This window comes from Diceros bicornis, chromosome 34 (genome assembly GCF_020826845.1).
Source record: "Diceros bicornis minor isolate mBicDic1 chromosome 34, mDicBic1.mat.cur, whole genome shotgun sequence".
NCBI classification, from domain to species: domain Eukaryota; kingdom Metazoa; phylum Chordata; class Mammalia; order Perissodactyla; family Rhinocerotidae; genus Diceros; species Diceros bicornis.
The window spans coordinates 34,922,592-34,945,112 of NC_080773.1; the positions used below are offsets into that span (position 1 = coordinate 34,922,592).

Genomic DNA, 22,521 nt, shown 5'->3' on the forward strand with positions numbered 1-22,521 from the left:
TTGCTTATTACCTTTCTCTGTATTACACACTAAAGTTTGAGAAATACGGGTTTCAGGAAAGGGTTGAAAACTCAGATTCCTATAGGGGCCAGGCACGTTTTGCAAATGCGTGAATACCTTTAGGTCAAACTCACCTCTCCGATTCCACCACAGGCCCCGTTCACACATTTCCACAGATGTGCAACCCTTGCCTTAAACCAGTGTTTTTGAAATTTTAGCTTTCAACAGAATTCCCCTGGAGGGCTTGTTAAAACACAGGGTGCTGGGCCCCACTCCCAGAATTTCTGATTCAGTAGATCTGGGGTGGAGCCTCAGAATTTGCATTTCTAACACATTCCCAGGTGTACTAGTTTCCTGTGGCTGCTGTAACAAATTACCACAGACTGGGTGGCTTAAAACAACAGAAATTTCTTCTGCCACAGTTCTGGAGGCCAAAAGTATGAAATCAGTATCGCTGGGCTGAAATCAAGGTGTCAACAGGGCTGCTCTCCCTCTGGAGGCTCTAGGGGAGAAATCTTCCTTGCCTCTTCAGCTTCTGGTGGCTGCTGGCATTCCTTGATTTGTGGCTACATCATTTCAATCTTCAAATCTCTTTCAAATCGCCTTCTTCTGTGTGTGTGTGTGTGTGTGTGTGTGTGTGTGTGTGTGAAATGTGTTTCTGCTTCCCTCTTATAAAGATACATGTAATGGCATTAGGGCCCACCTGGATAATCAACATCTCAAGATCCTTAAGTTAATCACATATGAATAGACCCTTTTTCCAAGTAAGGTAACATTTGCAGGTTCCAGGGATTACGAACTGATCTCTTGGGGACCATCATTAGCCTACTACACCAGGTAATTGGAATGCTTCTGGCCCAGGGACCACACATTGAGAAGCACTGCCTTAAATCACAGGCTAGCTAATAGCATGGCTTCAAAGTCAGAGGCCTGGGCTTGGATTCGGTTCTGACACCACCAGTTTCTAGCTATGTGCTCTTGAGCAACTTGCTGCCTCTCCCAGCCTGTTCACTCTCAATCCCCGCCTAGTCAGGCATGGGGATTAGAAACCCTGTAAGCACCTAGCAGAGGATCTGGCTCATAGCAATTCAGGTGCCTCAAAAAGGGGCCTATGGACCAGACATAGCCCACAAATGTTTTATGGTCCTGAGTTGGTCTATTTTTTTGGTGAGAAATATTGGCCCTGAGCTACCATCTGTTGCCAATCTTCCTCTTTTTGCTTGAGGAAGACTGTCCCTAAGCTAACATCTGTGCCCATCCTCCTCTATTTTGTATGTAGGATGCCACCACAGCATGGCTTGATAAGCGGTGTGTAGGTCTGTGCCCAGGATCCAAACCCACAAACCCCGGGCCACCAAAGCAGAGCACGCGAACTCAACCACTACGCCACTGGGCCAGCCCCCTGGGCTCTTTTTAAAATTAGTTATCCACATCAAAATATTTGGAGACTTCACATAAAAACTGAGCATTCCAGATTCTCTTGAAAAATCAAAAGATCTGGTAACAGGAGGTCCTTTGGTTAGGATTGCTCCCCCTCCTCTTCACCACTTTCTCCATCCTACCGACCTGGCTCCCTTAGGTGCATGAGTTTGCATCCTATAGAGGGGATTCATTGCAGCTCAGGTCCTTTCTTTATTCTAAACCTGTCTTTCGACCTGGAAGGCTGAAGTGGGCCAGGTACTGTGGCAATGGGTCCTGTACTTCCCTCCCGCAAGGTCCCACCTGGAGGTGACCTGATTATCAGATGGCTGGGCACCAGCCCTGGACTCAGAGCTTCCCAGTTGGAACTGTCAACGGGAGGAGAGATTCCAGGGTGGGGGCATTACTGACCCCTCTGAGGTGGTATTCACATGTGTGTGTGCATGCGTGTGTGCACACATGCCCACCCACACTGCTACACTTCTCTGAATTTTCCTGCAGAGAGGTCCCCAGCTTTCCAGATTTCAACATTTCAAGAGCATGTGTGGCCCCCAACTGCTTCTGGAAGCCTGGGATTTGGCTGGCTTGAATGCATGCAGTTAGACAATGTTGAAGTGACTCCATTCCTGGGATGCTGGCTTTTTATAAGAAATACAACGAAAAAAGCAAAACCCTACACAAGAAAACCCACAACTGCAACAATATTTGGGAATAACTAAGGAAAACACAAACCTTATGAGAAGAAATTATAACTTTACTGATTGATACAAAAGCTTGAATACATGAAAGCACAATATCATATTCCTAGATGCTAAGGTTAAGTATAACAATGTTAATTCTAATTCATTTATAAGTTGACAATAATCATCAAAGGGCTGTTTTTGATCAATTTTCATCTGGAAGAATAACAAAATTATACATTTTTTCCTATAAATGTACATACACATACACCTTTTTAAGGCACAATGGTGGAAAACTCATTAAGTATATTATAAGGCTATAAAAATTTTAAAAGAACATAGATTTAGGATAAAATAGGGCAACAAGCCAATGAAACAAAGTAGATGGTCCAGATAGAGATCCTACACTATAAAATAATATATTATGACTGTGAGTCATTTACTAGTAAATTCAAGAATAGTTAAAGCATATTAAAAAAATAAAACTGCAGAATAAAACGCTAATTTTATTAGTGTTAGAGAAGGTTAGATTTTCTAGGCTTGGAAAACAAGGATTGAGCTATATAAAAATTGAAACCTTGTCAAAAAAATAATTCATTTCCAAACGGGAAAATATTTATGGCCAAAATGAAGACAAAGAATTAACATCTTTATTATATAAAGAGATTGTTCAAATTGATAGGAAAATGTTAAAGCCACATAGACAATGCAAAGAGAGGAAATATAATTGCTTAACAAGCTTAGAGGAAAATGTTCAACCTCCTTAAAAATCAAATTAATGCAACTAAAATTAGATGCCGTTTCTCCTACTAAATTAGCAAAGGTGAAAAATGCTCTCAATACGTGATGCCAGTGAGGACACGTGGAACACGCACCACCACGTGTTACCAGCAGCAGAGCAAACTGGCGTAACATTTTCAAAGGAGCTTGGATATCTGTATCAAGAACCTTAAAACAATTATACCCCTTCTGACCCAGTAATTCCCCTTTGGCTAAATCTATCTTAAGGAATAGAATCCTAACTTTGGAAAAATATTTAAGCACCAAAATGTTCATTACAGTATCATTTACAGTTATGAAGAATCAGAACTAAATTAAACTTTTTTTTTTTGTGAGGAAGATCAGCCCTGAGCTAACATCCATGCCAATCTTCCTCTTTTTGCTGAGGAAGACCGGCCGTGAGCTAACATCTATTGCCAATCCTCCTCCTTTTTTTCCCTTTTTCTCCCCAAAGCCCCAGTGGATAGTTGTATGTCATAGTTGCACATGCTTCTAGTTGCTCTATGTAGGATGCTGCCCCAGCATGGCTGGACAAGCAGTGTGTCGGTGCACGCCCGGGATCCGAACTCGGGCCCCCAGGAGCGGAGCTCGAGCGCTTAACTGCTAAGCCACGGGGCCGGCCCTAAATTAAACATTCAAACAGCGAGAGGGCCACACATACAAAGCTCTGGGTATACTAACAACAGAGGAGGGGACTAGAGCAGTGTGTAAGTGTCAGACTGGGTGGCAAATAAGACATGCTGTTGCACACGTGGAATGATCACAGCTCTATGAAAACTATCTCTGAACATTTTTAAATAAGTAATACAGTCACATGACTAAAAAAGTGAAAAGGCCCAGAGGTACCAGGAAGAGGAGATCTTTTTCCCACTACTCTCCAGAGGCAACCATTTTCATAAATCTGGCAATTATTTTTAAATTATAAGAAAACAAAGCAAAATGTTAATGGTGTTTGTGATGTATTTGGGGGGGAGGGTGGTGCATGCAGAGGGAGGGAGAGATCTTATCCTTTCAGTAAAACAGAAATTGTCTTTAATGAGCCATTACTTTAAAATGAAAAACAATCTTTCAGAAATGCATACTTTAAAAAAAGGAAAGTGAGTTCATGTCAGTAAGAACAAGCATGAAGACACAACAGCTAAGGAGGTAAAGGGCCTAGATCATACACAAGTTTAAAAGCACATGGGAGGAAATTCATTAGTAAGCAGAGAATCACTGGGCTTATCAAATAGGCAACCTTTTCATTGGTTTGTCTTGAGTGATAAATATCCAATGCTGGTAAAGTTGTTCAAATGCTTATTTATACCAGGCATGGCAAAGACATTTCTTTGCATATACAAACTCTGCTCAGCTTGCCTTGTCTGCCTGGAGTGCTGTGCTGAGAAAGAGTCTGAGCTAGTCTTCAGGTGCACTGGACCCAGAGAGAGCGTAACTGTTTAGCAATACCTGTCACTGACTGAGAAGGAAGGACAGTTTGCCACTATTTCACACCCCTGGCCCTGCCCTTTGCTGGGGGCTGCAAATGGTGTGGCCCCTCCAGAAACAAAGGCAATGGGATCTTTCAAGAGCCATGGAAATGTTTATCACATCTTATCTAGCAATATCACTTTTTGGAAATCTATCCTAAGAAAACAACTATAAATACAATGCCTTATGCTCTGTTAATCAAATCTTTATATAATTAGGCATTAAAAAACTATCATTACAAAATAAGTGAGAAAAAGAGAACTTCAAATTTGTGACACGTATATGAAAAACCCTTACACATAGAAAAACTTATTTGCACAGAGAATACTAAAGTATGATAACATGTGGTTGCCTTTTGATGTGTAACTCTGGTTTACAATTCTGAAGTTTAGTAATTGTCACTAAGACAACTTTAAAAAGTAAAGGAAAGATATATGAAAACAAAATATTCCATGAGAGCAGCTACTGGCTCCTGAGTGCCTACCACGTACCAGGCGCTGCTGGGCTCTCTTACAGATGAGCTCCAGGCCTTTCAGCAGCTCCAGGGGAGGCCCTGTTAGCGCAGCTCCTTAGAAAACAAGGTTTACTCAGCTTCTAAGGAGGGGCTGAGATTTGGCCTCAGGTCAGCCTGGCTCCAAAGCCCACACTCGCCCTTCTCTGTCAAGGGGCTCATCTACCTGTGAACATAACTACAACCCTGGGCTTGTAGAGTGTCTGGGACTATTAGGAAGTTTACTAGCCTTCTTTGCTTTCCAAAATTTTCTTTAATATGCTTAATATTACTTGTTTCGTGAGGAAAATAAACATCATAAAACTATACTAAAATTAGGGTTCTAACAAACTACTCCATCTGTGGCTCTTTCCAGGACTGACTTCAGTCCTGTTATTTCCTAAGATGGGTTCAGAGAGCAAATTCTTCCAGGTGTGGGGGAGAGTTGAGTAGTTTAGTTGTTCTCCAGAGAAAAAATCAGCACAACTTTTAGACCTTGCAGGGATGAGGCAGGAGTGTTTCCAAAGCCTTCAAGATACACATACCTTTTGGCCCAGAAATTTGACTGCTGGGAATGTCCCCTTAGGAAACACGACCATATACAAAGACATTAGAGCGAACTGATAAGGGAAATGCTAAGGCCCAAGAGAGAACGGGGAAGCATGACTGCAGCAGCAATGCACACATAAGAGAGAAATTACAAGCAACCCCAGTTTCCAGCCATAGAAGGCTAGTGAAGTAAATTAGGACATCTCTATGCAACCAAGTACTAGGCAGTCCTGAAAGATGAAACTGAGGGGTGTATTTACGGATATAAGATGTTCATGATACATGAGAATAAAAACTATAGCCTTCAAAACAGTGTTAGTGGTATGATTCTATTTCATTAAAATGTATCATTTTATTTAAAAATTTATGTAGATCTACGCATAGGAAAAAAAGGACAATTTTATGCCCTTTTAGCAACAAGAATATCTGGGAGAGAGAAATACAAATATTCAAAGAAAAAACAAACATTATTTTCTAATCTTCAAGGAATACATATTACTTGCATAATCACAAAAAAAGCTTAAAACATGAGGGTTTCTAAATTTTACAAAAAAGTAACCTGTATGTAAGAGCAGTGCCCAAACTGTCAGATGTGTTAGGAACTGGGTGGGAAAGCAGGGAAGCAGAGAAGCATTATCCTCGGGAGCCCACTAGCATAGCAGCAGGAAATGCAGCAAGCTGAAAGCCAAAGCAACAGGCTGAGGTCTCCCCCACCACCATCAGCTTAAGTGCAGCTTGTAAAATATGGAGGCAGCGGCTTGTGCATCTTCCGTATGTTCCAGATACTCGAGGGGTGACAGAGTTAACTATCCATGTTGTCACCGAGGCCATTTGTGGCATGAAAGAAGCATCAGAACAAAGTCAAGTCTGAGGTTCCCTGACTTTCTCTAGTTAAGGCTCCTCAAGAAGCCTGAAGCCCTGGCCCAGAGTCCTCAACAAACAGCCCACACCCAGACCCCTCAAGGAGTCTCCACCACCTCCTAACTCAAGTGTCTAAAAACCAGACTGGAGTGATGGAGGGGGGCATGCAGAGAAAAGTCTAGAAGAGGTAATGAAGGGACTAAAGCAGCTGGCCCAGGAAGAATCCAGTGATAGTGAAAACTCTGAAACCTCCCTGCCTGTGACTGGTGCAGTGGCTTGGAGAATGACTTTAAAAGGCTGGGCCTTTGGGAAGAGCCAACACCATGTGCCCTGACAGGATATTGATACAAAGCACACAAAACCACTGATGAAGTGTTCCTGCAGGGAAGTTGAAGATGACTCTAATTAAATCTCCAAACTTTAGAGCTAACTTCCATTGATAGAAAATACAGAGGAGAGAGGAACAAGCTTAAGGACACCACAGGAAGCAGACACATTTAGAATGAGGGGCATTCCACACGACAACTGACCCAGTTTCTTCCAGTATTACTTGCATAATCACACCAAGCTTTAAAAAAAATGACTGTGAGAATGATGGTTGCCTGGGCTAGGAGGAGAGGCAATGGGGAGTTATTGTTGAATGGGTATAGAGTTTTAGTTTTGCAAGATGAAAAAGTCCTGGGGATCTGCTGCACAACAAAGTGAACATACTTAACACTACTGAATTGTACACTCAAAAATGTTTGAGATGGTAAATTTTGTTATATGTTTTTTACCACAATTAAAAATAAAATTTTTAAAAAATGGGTGCTCCTAAATTAAAAAAAAATTAAACCTTAATGTAAGAGGAGTACCATAACTATTAGATATATTAGGAATTGGGTGGGGGAAGGAGGAAGTGTATCTCTACATTATCCTCGAGTCACACAAGGCATTAAAAAAGGTGAGAGGAGATTAGACAACCAAATGCAGTCTGTGGGCCATGTTTGGATCTGGATTCAAACGAGCCAACTATAAGAGGACATCTTGGAGCCAATCAGGGAAATCTGATTACGGCCTGGGTAAAACCCTTTGTTTGAGGTGATTTAAAATTTTCCTTTTCAAGTAGATGTATTGAAGTTTAAAAAAATAGAGATGAGACAGTTGAAAGAAAATGTATTAGGTAAATAACAATCCAGACAGAAGGTAGATTTAGCAAAAATGGCGAAGGGAGAAATGAAATGACTGAGATTGATAGGGGCCTGAGTGAACCTATGCCCCTGGAGAAAGAAGCAGATTTCATGAGACAGTGATGAGGCAGAAACCATCATAAAGGCATGACAGGGTTTCCTGGGAGTGAAGGGAGAGAAATTAAGGAGGGTGTAGAAAGTTATAAGTCTTCAGAAAAGGATGAGAGCTTGTTGAAGAGGCACAGGAGCCAACTTGGAATGGCCAGAGCTGGAACAATTTGAACAACAAAATAAATAACAATGGAATGAATTATGGCCCATAGAATAAAACAAAATATCCATGAATCCATACTGATATAAATTACTGAATAAATAAATAGGGAGGACAACTCTTCCTCAGAGGAGAATGCTACAAATGTAGAAGGAATGAGGGAAATAAAACATCACCATTACAATACCACAGAGTAATAATGGCTCTAGGCAAGATCCACTTGGCTAGATGCCAGAATTTAGTGGGTAAAAGTTTGAGGAGAAACTGGATACTTGCATGGTCTCAAAGTTTCTCCTGCAAGATATTTATTAATTACAAAGAGAAAATAAATAGTAGCTTTACAGTAGAAAAACCCAGCAGACACCACTTTAATTCAAGGAATCGGCGTTAATTAACATCACCAACATTAAGACCTATTGACATCACGTCCCCTCGTAGTAGTGGTGGCAGGATCATAAACCAATTTACATCGGGTTGAAGAGTGGACTGTGGTAAGAAAATAGGGCCAGCGAAGGAGGACTGTTTCCTCAAGAACTTTGAAATGAAGAGGAGGGATTGTATACTAGCACTCATTTGGCTGGTGTAGGTTCTGACTAGTCATGTTTGTTTTTAATTTCATGACTTGGAAGCCACACATCATAGATCAACCTCAAAAATGGCTGGATGAGAAAAAGTAGAGCAGTGAATAACAATAGCAACAACCCACCCTTCCAGAAGAGGAATCAGGTTCTGAGACTCCAGGTCCAACTGGTTACCATGTGTCTTTGTATCTGACCATCATTCAAGTCAGTGATGGAAAGCTTTTAACATTATAGCAATATGGTATGAAAGAGATTTATAGTGCAATTCAGGGCTGATCCCTTTAAAAAGTGAAGTATGCCCAGCGCAGAATTAGAGTTTTGGGTAAAGTTGGCTGTGCTGATGATGCCAGAGCCCGAAAAAGCAGAAATACTGCTTTCAAACAGGGATTTTTAAAAGGAGAGAGAAGGAAAATAAGAAACTGCAATCCCTCAAACAAACAACTACAAAAAAACTACCAAAAAAACCCTCTACATGATCAGAAACAGCTTTACGATCTACAAGAACAATTGCAAGAAAGTGTTTAGCAAAAATATACTTAGTGTCTCAAAAAGTCACCATCTAATCCTAAACTGCAAGAGAAATGGCTATCAGCACTTCGCCCTTTTCAAGAAAGCTTTCTGAACCCCTAATAGTACAAGTGTCCTGATCTGATTTAATGTGAAACAGTGCCGGGATTACTAAAGAAGAAGATGGCTGCAGTGGGTACAGGACTGTAACTTTTCTTCAGAGAGGATACGGCATGGCAGGAATAAAAAAACCTTGGTTCAGTTCCTGCTCCATCACTTACAACCTTGGACAAATCAACTGACAACCTGGAGTTTCAAACTTTCCTTCTCTGTAAAAACGGAATAAAGATCCTCACTAGTACATTGCAGCATTCCTTAAGGATCAAATAAAAGAACATATATGGCAATGTTTTGTAAATTATGAGGTACTATGTTAATATATTATCAATAACAGCTTTGTGGCTGAATCAATATAGGTACCCCTCGAAAATCTTTTTATCATGCCCTGTGGTGAAGATATTTTATGTAAACATTTCTACAAAAACTCAGGCAACAGATTGCGACTCTGGAGCTCAACAGCCAGTCACAAGTGTTTTGTTAGGGTGTGAAAATCAAGGTTCTCCATTCTACAAATACCACCAAAGAAGGGAAAAATCTATTAGCTTCTTTGCTATGCAAAAAAATATTCTTTGTAAGGCTTTTCGCTTGTGTGACTACTGACAAATGTGCTGAATCTCCTTTTGCAATAAATTGTTCTACACTCTTGCAACCATTCATTGTTTTTGACTACACCATGGTGAATTTTCAGGTTGTTAACAAGGTGTGAAGGCTGGTGGAAGGCCTTCTCATATTCAAAGCACTCATTGGGTCTCTCTCCAGGATGAAGCCAAAGATGTTGAGAATGTTCTCTCACTGGAGGTTTTTCAGTAGTAATTGCATTCAATAGGTTTCTCTTGAGAATGAAGTTGATAATGTTGAGTGAGGTATGAGGGTAGGCTGAAACATTTCCCACACAGCTGACACTGGTAAGGCCTCTCTTGAGCATGAATTCGATAGTGTTGAATGAGATGTGAACTCTGACTGAAGGCTTTGCCACAGTCACAACACTGACAGGCTCTTTCTCCAACGTAGTCATGTTTCCGCTGATAGCGAATTAAATATGTCTTGTTGCGGGGCAACCCAGTTGGAAGGGCTTTTGCTGCCTCGTGGGCTTTGAGATGTTGAAAAAGATGCACATTCTGGATGAAAGCTTTGCCACACTGAAAACATTCATAGTAGTCCTCCTGCCTATGAATTTTTACACGGCCACGGACATTTGCATGCTGGATGAAAGACTTTCCACCTTCATTGCATCCAGAGGACTTCTCACTACAATGAGACCTCTGATGTCTGGTGAGGTGTGGCATGAGGTAGAAGGCTTCTCCACATTGCTTACATTCAAAGGGTTTCTTCCCAGTATGGATCCGCTCATGTATCTCACGGGCCGATTTGGTAGTAAAGGTTCTTTCACAAAATTCACATCTGTGGTATTTGTTCTTTTGGAGGAAAGGCTCGTCGACCACTGGCTGGGGACTGGTGCAAATTCCAGGAGTAGCACATTCCTGGGGATCCTTTCCTAGAGGATCCTCTGGCTGTTTAGTACGATCTGAACTTCTCTCAAATTCATCACTGTCATGGCTTCTTTCCTGAGTGAGGGTCTTGGGGTCACTCACTGTCCCAGGACTCAAAAGTTTCTCCTGGTTGACCTGGTGTGATTCTGATGGATCATCAGGAGAAGACTCTCCTACACAGACACGCCAGGAGTTACCTACCTCCAAATCCTCCATTCCTGCCCCCAAGGATGACTTTTCTATAGGCAGGCTTTGCTCTGGAGTTACATCTTTGGTTTCAGGTTTGTTCTCCCAATCTAAAAGAAATGTAAAAGTTCCTCTACTCTTTCTACTCAGAGAGACACATCACTATAGGAGAAACAGAAGAAAGAGACCAAAGGTAACAGAACAGATCTTATCAAAGTTTAATAGTTTTCTGGGAACTTAAGGAATCAGAGAAAGGGGGAAAGGACAGTAAGCAAGGAAGGGTGAGGGAGAGGCAGAAAAGAGACCACCCAGGAGGACTGAAGGTTGACAAAGATGCCAGAGACACAAAGGAGAATGAGGAGGATGCCAGAGAAAGAGCTGGCATTTGTCAGCATTTTCCAGACCATGTTTAGTAGATCACTAGTGTTCTAAAAAATGAATAGCTGGGGCCATAAAGGGATTCCATTGTCAAATCAGTTTAGGAAATCCTGTATAATGCAAGTCAAGCAGGTTCCACTCCTGTAGGAGTCTTCAGAACCTTTAACAGGCATCTCAGATCCCAAAGAGGGAAGGTACAGAATGTAGCGCTTCTCAAACTGATCTCACCAGGGAACACTTTTTTCTTTTTTTAACAACGCCTATGACCATAGTTCAGCAAGATCACTGGGGAAACACTGGAGTCAACAGGTCAACAACCTCTCGCTCAGAATAAAGCAAAAAAATTCTCTTTTCTTGGCTTCCAATCTATTGTCTTACCCCAATCTACACTGCCAACCAACTAATTCCCTTCAATTCAACATTTATTAAATGCCTATTTTGTGCAAGGCATTACCCAACCAGATGGTCATCAGAAGTGTGAAAAGGATGCTAACCAGACTATAAATGACTAGGAGAAGAGGTGGGGGATTGATTCCACTGAGGAATAGGAAAAGCTTAGTGGAGGGGATGGCATTTGGGCTCAGTAAGCAATGAAGGGGGTGGCAAACTTATAAAAATCCTGAGGAAAGATACTGAACTGTGAGAGTACCCAGTCCTGGGAAGCCAGAAATGCAGGTTTTTACTTGGACTATCTGTGAGAGATGAGCCTGGGATGTGAATTTCAGGCCAGACTGGGAGGGCTTTCAATATTTGGTTAAAGTTTGGATTTTCTTTTGAGGGTGGTAAGAAGCTGGTCAAAAATCTGTGCTTTATAAAAGCAACTCCCTGAGTCAGAAAAAAACTGAAGCCAAGGAAATCAAGTCTAAGATTATGGCTTGGAAGAGACAATAACGAAGACAGTGGTCGCATTCTGGCAGATGTTGGAAACATGTGAGCAAAGTACAGGAGAAACAGCAGAGCCAGAATATAGCTTAGGAAGTCAACAGGAGAAGAGGGATAACTGAACCCATCACAATGGATTAGATCTCTTAGGAAATGGTCTTTGAAGACTCAAGCATGGAAGAGACAGCCCAGTCCTTCGTGACTCCTCTGCTTTCCTTGCTCTGCCATACTTCCAATGTTTCAGCATATTCTGCTAGTTCTCCTTTCAGAGAATACCTCAAACCTGAACACTCTAGCATCACAGCACCAGCCTCCGTCAGCTTTAGTCTACTGGACTCCAGCAGCCTTCCAACCGGTTTCTCTGCTGCTCTGCCTAAAGCTAATTTTCCATAGAACAGCCAGAGGGATCATTCTAGAACAGTGCTGCCCTATAGAACTCCCTGCCATAATATAAATAGTCTATATTTCTGGGGTGTGATATAGCAGTCATTAGCCACATGCAGCTAATGAACACTTGAAATGCGGCTGGGGTGACTGAGGAACTAAATTTTAAATTTTATGTAATTTTAATTAGTGTACATTTAAGTAACCACATGTGGCTAGTGGTCAATAATACTAACTCATTCCCTGGCTCAAAACGTTCCAATACCTTTTTCACATCTCACTTGGAACGACATCCACATTCCTCAACATATCCCTTCACAGGCTGGCCCATGTCTATCTCCGTGACCTCATCTCCTACCCTGTCCACTTCCCTCAGACCATATTGCTCTTCTTCCTGTTTCTGGAATACTCAAGCTCATTCCAAACTCAGGGCCTTTGTATTTGCTGTACCCTCTGTCTGCAACACTTCTCCTCAAGATTTTTACGTGGCTCCCCCTCTTGCCTCATTCAAATCTTCCGTGGTGAGGCCCTTCCTGACTACCCCATTTTAAGCAGCCTCCCATATGCCCCTTTGTCTGCTTTATACTCAGATTCTACTACTTGTCTGTTTATCACTTATCAACCCCATTAGAACACAAGCTCCAAAAAGGAAGGGATTTTGTCTGTCTTGTTCATTAGTGAATCCACAGAACTTAGGATAGTGCCTGGCCTACCACAGAAGCTCAATAAATATCTGTGGAATGACTGAATTAATGAAAGAATGAATGAACAAACTAGAGTGAAGAAGAGAAGATAATGAAGGAAACAGAGAGGCAGGGAGAGGAGTCCCCTTGGTAGGTCCCTGAATTTTGTTTTGGCATCCACTTCACCCACACAGGAAAAGGTAGGGAGGGCAGTGTCGATTAGCATTAGACTGGGCATGGTTACAGGTTCAGGAATGGGATGTGACCCAAAATGGAACAATGGAAAATGAGGAGAGTTGTGTCAAGGGCTTCTGAGAAAGAAGTTTCCTCACTCTTGAAAATGCTTCTTGGACACACCTACTCTCTCATTCTCTCTTTGGACAGGAACAAGAAAGCACATCTAGGGTTGGCAGAGTGAAAAGAGAAAACGAAACTAGGTCTTTGATGACATCACTGAGTCCCTAAATCCAACCACCCTTGAAGCCCGATTGACCAGTACTGTAAACTAATAATCCCTCTGTGGCTTAAGCCAGTTTGGATGTGGTTTTCTGTTAACTGTAACTGAAGGACAACGATGATCCTGGCAGATACACATGGTGACCCAATCCAAAGAAGGAGAGAATTTCATAGAGATGGTAAATATTATCATATCGTAGCCATAGAGTTTGGAGAAGGTAACGTCTAGAAGGTTCTGTCCTTGAGCCATAAGAATGTAGGTGGGGCGCTTCTGGGGAAGTTGTAGAAGTGTGTGTGTGTGTGTGTGTGTGTGTGTGTGTTTGCTGGCAGAGGTAGGGGGAAGGAAACCAGATTGCATGGGTTAAGGAGGGAAAGGGAAGGGACCTTGTGGGTGTCAACAAGTCTGAGGAGCTAGCATGAGGTAAAGTCGGAGGCAGCTGGAAAGAGACGGGGTATCACGCCAAGGTTTTTTGCTTGTCTCAGTTAAAAAGGAAAGACCTATGATTTCTAGCTGTGAAGGGAAAGGCATGAATGAATGGAGGGTTTGGAACACTAGAGAAGAGGAAACCTGGCCTCCCTGCAGCTGGGCAGGAGAGAACTCACACTGCAGGAAGAGATGAGCTTCAGAAAGGAGATGAAGGGAAGTGCTGAGCACACGAGGAGGGGAAGCCACGTGAGCCCCCAAACAAAGAGCACCTACCAGCCTTCTCCCTGACCTGAGTGGGTTTTGAGGAAGCTCCCTGACTAACAGCTCCCGGCCCCGCCTTGACTGACTGGGTTGTGTTCCCATGATTCCAGTCTCCACGGGCCTCCCACTCAGTACCCACCTTGACATATCATTGTATTGCTGTCTTCCTCCATCGCACGTGACTCCTCCTCTTCCAGCCATGAGATAATGTCAGGTTTAAGAAACTGGTACCCTGTTGAAGAAGAAGACTTATAACCTGGGGGTTCTGTCCTGCACCCACAGCGTCTCCCAGCCTGGGCTCTAAAGACTCTGAGATAATAAGGAAGATGCAAATTCACACAGTAGAAAAATGAAGGTTGTTTCCAATGATTTTGCCCCCAGAGGATATCTGGCAATGTCTGGAGACATTTTGGGTTGTCACAACTGCAAGGGGAGGAGGGAGTACTACTGGTATCTGGTATGTAGGGGCCAGGGATGCTGCTAAACATCCTACAGTGCACAGGACAGCCCCCCAGAGCAAGGAATGATCCGGCCCAAATGTTAATAGCACCGTGGTTGAAAAACTCTGCTCTAGAGTAAAAACTGAAAAGGGGGCTTGAGGACAGTGTGCCAGGCTCTCTACTTCAGCATGGGGAATCTGATGTCGTAGCTGCTCAAAAAATGAACAACATATGGTTCTTTTCCTCCAGTGATAACCTGTGTTCCCTTGGTCTTAAAATGCTTCTTCTCCCTCTCCCTTAGTTCAGTGTTTCCCAAACTTCACTCATTTGCATACCATCTGCTATGGTCTGAATGTTTGTGTCCCCTCAAAATGCACGTTGAAATCCTAATGCCTAATGTGATGGTATTAGGAAGTGCGGCCTTTGGGAGGCGCTTAGGTCATGAGCGAGGAGCCCTCATGAACGAGATTAGTGCTCTTAGAAAACCAGTCCCACAGAGCTCCCTAGCCCCTTCCAAAACATGAGGACACGAAGTCTGCCACCTGGAAGAGGGGCCTCACCAGACAGTGCTGGCACTCTGATCTCAGATTTCCAACCTCCAGAACTATGAGAAACAAATTTCTGTTGTTTAGAAGCCAGCCAGTCTGTGGTATTCTGTTATAGCAGCCCATACGGACTAAGATATTACCTTAGTATTTACTTGTTTATTGCCTGTCCCCACTAGAATGTAACATCCATGAGAACAGGAATTCTCGTGCATTTTGTAACCCCAAGCCTATAACAGTACCTAGCACATTGTGAGTTCACTGACAAATTAATGAATGACTCTCACGCTTTGGCCCTATGTATGTGCCATTTATAGTAGTATTTAGTATTTAATATTTCTTTAGATCACCTCTCTTTTTAACTTAAATCCACTTAATTTAAATGGAACCTTTATATCAACCCTGTAATAGAAACCACTGTCATCAAAAAAAACCCAAAAACCTGAAGGTAACATAGCAATGGATACAACAGCAACTAAGGTTATTGAGCGCTAGCTAGCTTCAGTTGCCTATCTAAGGCTCAGGGCCTGAGGTCTGCTCTCCCTTTGCTAAAATGAATGATCAACAAGATGCAGAGACATGCTAGCACCAAACTGATACTCTCTACCTGATACAATCAGAAGGTTTGGAAGAAAATTAGAAGAGGAGTCGCTTTCTCACCAACTGATTGAAGGATTATTTCATGCTATCCATGTACCACCTAAAATAATCTTCTATATAACCCACTAGTACTCATTCCACACTTGCAAAGACAATGTCCTGGGTGATCTATTAACCCAAAACCTTCAGTGTTTTAAGCCAAGGGCTCACAAGAAGACAGAGATGCCTCCAGGTCACTGCACAAGGGCTGAAAAGATAAAACTGATTTATTCCCTCTCCCCTCTATTTTAAGAGTGTAAAGTGTGTTGGAAAAGGCACCTCTTTGTGCCTTCTTTGTGACCAATAAAAGTAGTATAGTTGAGGGGCCAGCCCAGTGGTGTAGTGGTTAAGTTCACACACTCCGCTTCTGTGGCCCGGGGTTCACAGGTTCGAATCCCAGGCGCAGACCTACACACCACTCATCAAGCCATGCTGTGGTGGCATCTCACATACAAAACAGAGGAGCATGGGCATGGATGTTAGCTCAGGGCCAATCTTACTCACCAAAAAAAAAAAATTAGTAGTATACATATATATAGTATATATACATATAAATATAGTAGTGTGTATATATATATATATATATGTGTAGTTCAAATTACACATCCTTGTGCCAGGTTTGAAGTAAGGCACTCCATCTCCCCAAGCAGGTCTCTGAATTCACAGGGATAAGAGCACCAGCTTACGGTCGAATGGTGTTTGGTTGTGATTGTGTTTTTCATGAGACCTCAAGCCCCAGAAAAGCCATGGAAAAGAGGATCCTGACGCTGACAACAAAAACATTTAGCTTTTGGGGAGAGGTAAACAACCCTGGACGTGAAAAGAGACTGGCAATCTGACTCTCAAACCTCAAGGCCAGTAGAAGACTTTCAAGCTTCTGGAATTTTCAGCAATTCCTTCAGCCATTCAAAATACATCATTGTAAGCCTCCTATTGTACCAAGATCTGATGAAGCAAACCCCTGTTGGACCCCTGTCCAGCGCAGCAGAGTTTAAGGGGGCAGATTCTGGAGTTGAACCACTGGAGGTCAAATCCCAGCTCTGCCACCTTGTAGCTGTGTGGTTTTAGACAAGTAATTGAACTTCTCCATGACTCAGTTTCCTCATCTGCAAAATGGCAATAACAGCAATAACAACAACAACAACAAGTATACCTCCCCCTCATAGGACTAGTATAAGGACTAAAGAAATTAAGACATGTAAAGTGCTTAGGCCAGCGCCTGACACATATTAACTGCCCAATAAATGTTAGCTATATTATGAGTAACAGTGAGTGTGATATTAAATTATAGTCTCTGATCTGAGTTGAGACTCATCAACACAGTGAACCACTGTTACTGATGGGAGGACAGAAAAGAGTTGAGAACCACCGCCCTAGAGGGTAGAAACCGAGTTCCATGGAGAAGGCAGACTTACCCAAGGAGACCAGGTTCCCGTAATTCTCCAGCATCACCTCCCGGTAGAGGTTCCTCTGAGAAGCACTAAGGTAGCTTAATTCCTCCGGGCTGAAGTCCACAGCCACATCCTTGAAAGTCACCAACTCCTAAAACACCAGAAACACTCCCAAATGATCAAAATCCAGAAATGATCCCAGGGAGAGGGGAAAGAGCCTGGTGAGAGAGGAGTGACCATGAAGCCGACATTCAGTCCAGCAGAAAGCTTCTAATCCAAGTGTTCTAGCCTGGAGGCTACAGGGACCTGGCAATGTGCCTTTCTTTGTCTTGTGGTCTAAGAGAATGGGGAACATTTCTGAGACAGTTCTTCCTGCTAATTACTACAGATTTGGGTTGGAGGAAAAAGATCCTTTTAAGCCACTTTATAAAGAAAGAAAGAATACACATAATTAAAAGCTGAGCAGTATACCTCAGCCTCAGGAATCAGAGACAGTTGGGTTTAAGTCCTGGCTCTGGTTCTTTCTTATAAGCTTTGTGAGTGTGGGTAGATTAACCCTCAGTGACTCATCCATAAAATGCAAAGAGCTCATAAATATAAAGAGATATGCAATATTATTAATAAACAGGGAAATGCAAATCAAAATGACAAAGTACCACTGTATACCCATTCAACTGACAAAAATTAAGGAGTGTGACAATACCAAATGTTATACAGAACATGGACTCATGGGACCTCTTATAAGATGCTAAGGGAAATGTAAATTGGTAACCCACTTTGGACCCAGAAATTCTATTCCTGGGTATATTTGCTTGTGTGTACTTGGAGACAGATATGTTTATAACAGTGCTGTTTGTCACATCCAAAACCTAGAAACAACCCAAACATCCATTTATAGTAGAAGAGAAAAATATATTATGGTATAGTCATACAATGGAATAATATTCCAGCAATGTAAACTAAATAACTACAGTTACATGCAACAATCTTAGTAACCTAAAGTTGAATTTAAAAAGCAGATGTTAGAAGACTACGTAAGTCTATGATACCCATTTTATTAATATACATCTTTTGTGTTTTCAGGAAACATTATGCAGACCAATGTACATTTGATTTAAACTAGAAGTCATGTACTGGCTGCCCAGCTCCTATAGAGAGGCTTGTTTGGCTCACATGGGTTTTTTATTCTTTTTTAAAATTCATATTAGCTGACAACACCAAAAAAATTGTAGATTCTACATTATTAACTGGAGCTTTGGTTTCTTTTAAAAAAACCAAGCAATCAGGGGACCTGGGCCCACATTCTCACATGGCACCATCAGCTGAGGCTGAGTCAAAGCTGCCCCTTAGATGGGGCAGGAGCTCCGGTTTGTCATAATCCACCCATTTATAAATCCCTCGTTTATATTACCTCAGCAGTTCCTGTGGGCATCTCTACTTGGGATCCTTGACATGGACACTGTAGGGACAGAGGGCTACTCTCAGGAGCAGATCTTCTAGAACAGTGTTTCTCAATCTTTTGTTCCTTATCTCCCCCTTAAGCAGCCTTTTAAGACAATTTTTTCCTAATCGCCACCCCCCATGAATTTTTTTTTTTGCTTCTAAAGGAAGTACGGCATATTAATTTCATTAATTGTCTTTAAGGTTTCAAAATGTGACTTAACAAGAATATTAAGGAGCACAATTTTGGAAAAAAGAAAACCTCACAACAGTATCAAGTCCTTATAATAGCTGCCATTTGTTTCATATATAAAAGGCACATAATAATAGTGCAAACAACATGAGGGTTGTTTTGAATAAGCCAACAGTGGAGATAAAATGGAATACTAAACAAACAAAAAAACCCAATTCATTCAAGAGATAGGAAAAGAGGAAGCATGTTAAAGATGTAGTATGTGGGATAGTGATAAGTGTGATAGAAAAAAAAAAAAGCAAGGAAGGGAGATACAAAGAGTCAGAAGAAAATTTTAAATAAGGTAGCCAGGGAAAGCAAAGGCTCAGTTAGGTGATACTTATATAAAGACGTAAAGAAAATGAGGGTATGGTTTAATTAGATAGAGAAGGTCCGGAAATCAGGAAGGTGAGATGCCCATATTGGAGAACCAAGTCAGAAGAAAGCCCAACTCACCTGGGATCCAGCAGACGGCAGATTGTCAAACATCTTTGTGTCCTTTTGCTCTTCTTTGGTGTTCTTTTCTGCAAGGACAGAGTCCTGAGTGAGGAAACCTAGAAGGGAGAAAAGAATGGTCATGGAGGGAATTGAGTCCAGTCTGGCAGCAACTACAGACACAGAGAGTGGCCTGTCATTCCCAGGCCACCCCGTCCTTCCATGGGAGGTAGTAGCAGTCCTGGGATTTCTGTGATAAAAGAAAGACCATAGAAGTCTTTTCTCAGCTCAATATAGCAAGTTCCAAAAAAGAGCTCTGGTCGTTTCCCAGCTCTAAACCCCTCAGTGGCTCCCTACTGCCTTCCAAATAAAGTGGAAGTTCTCTCTGTATGAGTGGTTCCCAGCATCACCAAGGAACCTCAGTTTCTCAACTGTAAAAAGGAAATAAAAATACCTATACTTCTAAGGGCTCTTGTAAAGATTAAACATTACATGTGTAAAGCACACAGTAGGTATTAAAAAAAAAATGGCAGCTCTTATTAAGCTTTTCCTACATCTTTTTCACTCACTGATCTAGAAGACAGCCACCACGTTCCCTAAGAAAACCTAAACCTTGAAAGCTTCCCTTGCCTGTAGTCTCTTTCCAGGTGCACCTTTCATTAGTCTTTTCTTTCTCATATCCTAGGGAGCTCTCTTTCCTTTCCCCCCAATTCCAGCTCAGTCAATAGTTCTGTGCCTTTGTTCAAGTCTTTAACTTGGGACAATATCCCCTATGTCCACCTGAGGCAGTGTAACACTGTGATTAAGAGTACAGACACTGGAACCAGTCACCCAGGTCTGAATCCTGACTCTGCCAATTACTAATTGTGGGGCCATGGGCAAGTTACTCAACCTCTTTGTGCCTCTGTCTCCTCATCTATAGATCAAGGATTAATACCTACTTCAAAAGCTATTAACAGAAGTAAATAATATGTATAAAACACCTAGAATTTAGCATATTGTAAATGCTCAACATGTTCACTATTAGCATCTTCAAAAGTCTTTTAAGGAATACAGGTGCACAGAACTGGATTAATTATAATCCTTAATTCATGATATGATGTTAGCATTGAGCTATGCATGACCCTCACATTTATTTTAAATTTATTTGTTTATATTTTTAAGTATAATTAAGGACTGTGAATTCACTACCCAACCCCAAAACTACAATATTCCCAATAACTGACATCTACCCATGTGCTTTTTCCTGTCCACACCCCAGCCTTCTCTCCAGAGATAACTACGGTCTTGGAGTCATATTTACTGTTCCCTTGCTTTTCTCTCTCTCTCTCTCTCTATATATATATACCCAAACAATACTTTGTTTTTAGTTGATATCATTTTTATTCAAAGGACTATAAGGAGTGAATGGCTTTCTTCTCTCATTATGAAATGCCCTTAGTTCCAATCTAGTAACTTGAGTTCCCAAGAGACCAGTCAAATTTTGGCAGAGGTTAAACTTCCAGACATTGTTATCTCCCACATTTTATACTCTCTTTTTTTATCTGTGTGTGTTGTTTTGTGTTGATACTAAAGTTTAAGCTGGATAAGAAATGTGGGAGGAGGCAAAGCTGGAGAGAAGGGGTACTTGCAGAGAAATAATAAATATTAAAAGCAAAAGCCAAACCCCAAATTTCTTTCATCTCACACGAGACAGATTAGACTGGATTATAAGATTCATTCTTTCATTCATTCGACAAAGTTTTATTCAGCTCCTTTTACATGCCAGGCATACAGCAGATGTTCAATAAGTGGAAAGGGTCAGTTGCTTCCTTCCTCTCTCACCTTTCTCCCCACACGCTTGGATCAAGTTGGCCACAAGAGTTCCTGCCTCCTTGCTGTTCTTGGGCTGTTTCGACCTCACCCATGTCTGAACCTCCTCTGGCAGAGTGTTCAGAAACTGCTCCAGCACCAGTTGCTCCATCATCTGCTCCTTGGTGTGGGTCTCTGGCTGCAGCCATTGCCAGCAGAGCTCCTGGATTTGACTCACAGCTTGGTGAGGCCCGGTCATTGACAGGTACTGAAAATGCCTAAACTTTTGATGAGAAACTTTCAGAACTCCTGGGTTTCTTATGGGGATGGTTTCTGGATTCTCTTCTTGATCATGTAGACGAAAGAGCTGGGGATTCCTCAAGGTATCTAAAACCTCTGTCATCTGCATCGTTACAGCTTGGCCCTTCAGAGGATGGAGAGACTCTAAAAGGCAGGCTGCTCCAGACCACACTGTTGTGGAAGATGGTGGGCAGAGATGTATCAGATGACGAAAGGATACAGAAACCTCAGGACCTGCAGAAATTACATAGAGACTTACCAAGTGGCCTATACAATTAGGACTGGACAGTGGGGTGGAGGTGATTTGAAGCAAAGGGGGTTAGCTTATTTCACCCAAATGCCTAAATACAAGTTTACAGAAATCTTCACATCTACAGACATGATGCTGCCTCAGTCCCATTCCCAGGTCTGGAAAGTCCACAGGCACAGGCTGGAAATATTTCAGAAATGGCACTGAAGGAAAAAGAGACTTGAACTCCAAACCACAATGAACTGAACTAATTTGATGAACCACAGAAGAAAGAATTTCATTTCAAAAAATAAATTCGTTAAAAAGACTGTGTATTATACAGAAGGAGGAAAGATCTTTACAATACATACATCCTACAAAAGACTGGACTCATATGCAAAATATATAAAGAACTCATACAAATCAGAAAGAAAAAGGCCGACAAAACAAGAGCAAAAAGGTTAAAAGATCTGAGCAGGTATTGCACAAAACAAGAAAGCTAAATGGCCAATAAACATATGAAAGGGGGCTCAACTTCATTAGTTATCAGAGAAAGATGAACTAAAACCACAATGAGATATCACTACACACTCTCCAGAATGTTCAGAATGAAAAAATCAGACAATAGTAAGTGTTCGAGAGGAGACAGAGCCACCATAGAATGGTATATTCATACACTGGAATATTCTCAAATATTCATACGAGAATATGCATGTGTCTTGCTGTTGAGTGAAAGAAACCAGGCTCAAAAAAAAAGTCCGCATTATATGATCCCATTTATATAAAGGTCAAAAACAGGCAAAACAAATCTAAGGTGTTAGAAGTCAGAATAGTGGTTACCGTTGGGACTGGGTGGGGCAGTGATAATGACTGTGAGGGGACAGCATAAGGGGCTTCTGGAAAGCTGGTAATATTCTATTTCTTAATCTAGGAGCGCATGACGTGGACACAGTGTGTTCACTTGGTGAAAACTGAGCTCTACACTTACGATTTGTGACTTTTTCTGCATTTCACTAAAAAAATTTTTACCTGTGTTAT

General features: G+C 41.7%; 1 protein-coding gene across 1 annotated transcript; it reads right to left on the bottom strand.

Annotated features, from left to right (window-relative positions):
* Window positions 1-9,697: 9,697 nt before the first annotated feature.
* Window positions 9,698-21,363, bottom strand: ZIM2 (zinc finger imprinted 2). The gene is made up of 6 exons (XM_058530800.1): window positions 20,988-21,363; window positions 19,185-19,282; window positions 18,468-18,515; window positions 17,081-17,207; window positions 14,181-14,273; window positions 9,698-10,680 (listed from the first exon to the last, which is right to left on the bottom strand). Exons 1-6 carry the CDS (start codon window positions 21,361-21,363, stop codon window positions 9,698-9,700), a joined length of 1,725 nt encoding a protein of 574 aa, XP_058386783.1.
* Window positions 21,364-22,521: the final 1,158 nt, after the last annotated feature.

What these genes read in the sequence shown, in the direction of transcription:
- ZIM2 (XM_058530800.1), bottom strand. Translation starts at nt 21,363, where the DNA reads ATGCAGATGACAGAGGTTTTAGATACCTTGAGGAATCCCCAGCTCTTT. An exon ending in TGCCCACAGGAACTGCTGAG is followed by an intron (nt 17,208 to 18,467) that starts GTAATATAAACG and finishes CTGGTGTTTTAG; the next exon opens with GAGTTGGTGACTTTCAAGGA. An exon ending in CGGGAACCTGGTCTCCTTGG is followed by an intron (nt 14,274 to 17,080) that starts GTAAGTCTGCCT and finishes CTTCTTCAACAG; the next exon opens with GGTACCAGTTTCTTAAACCT.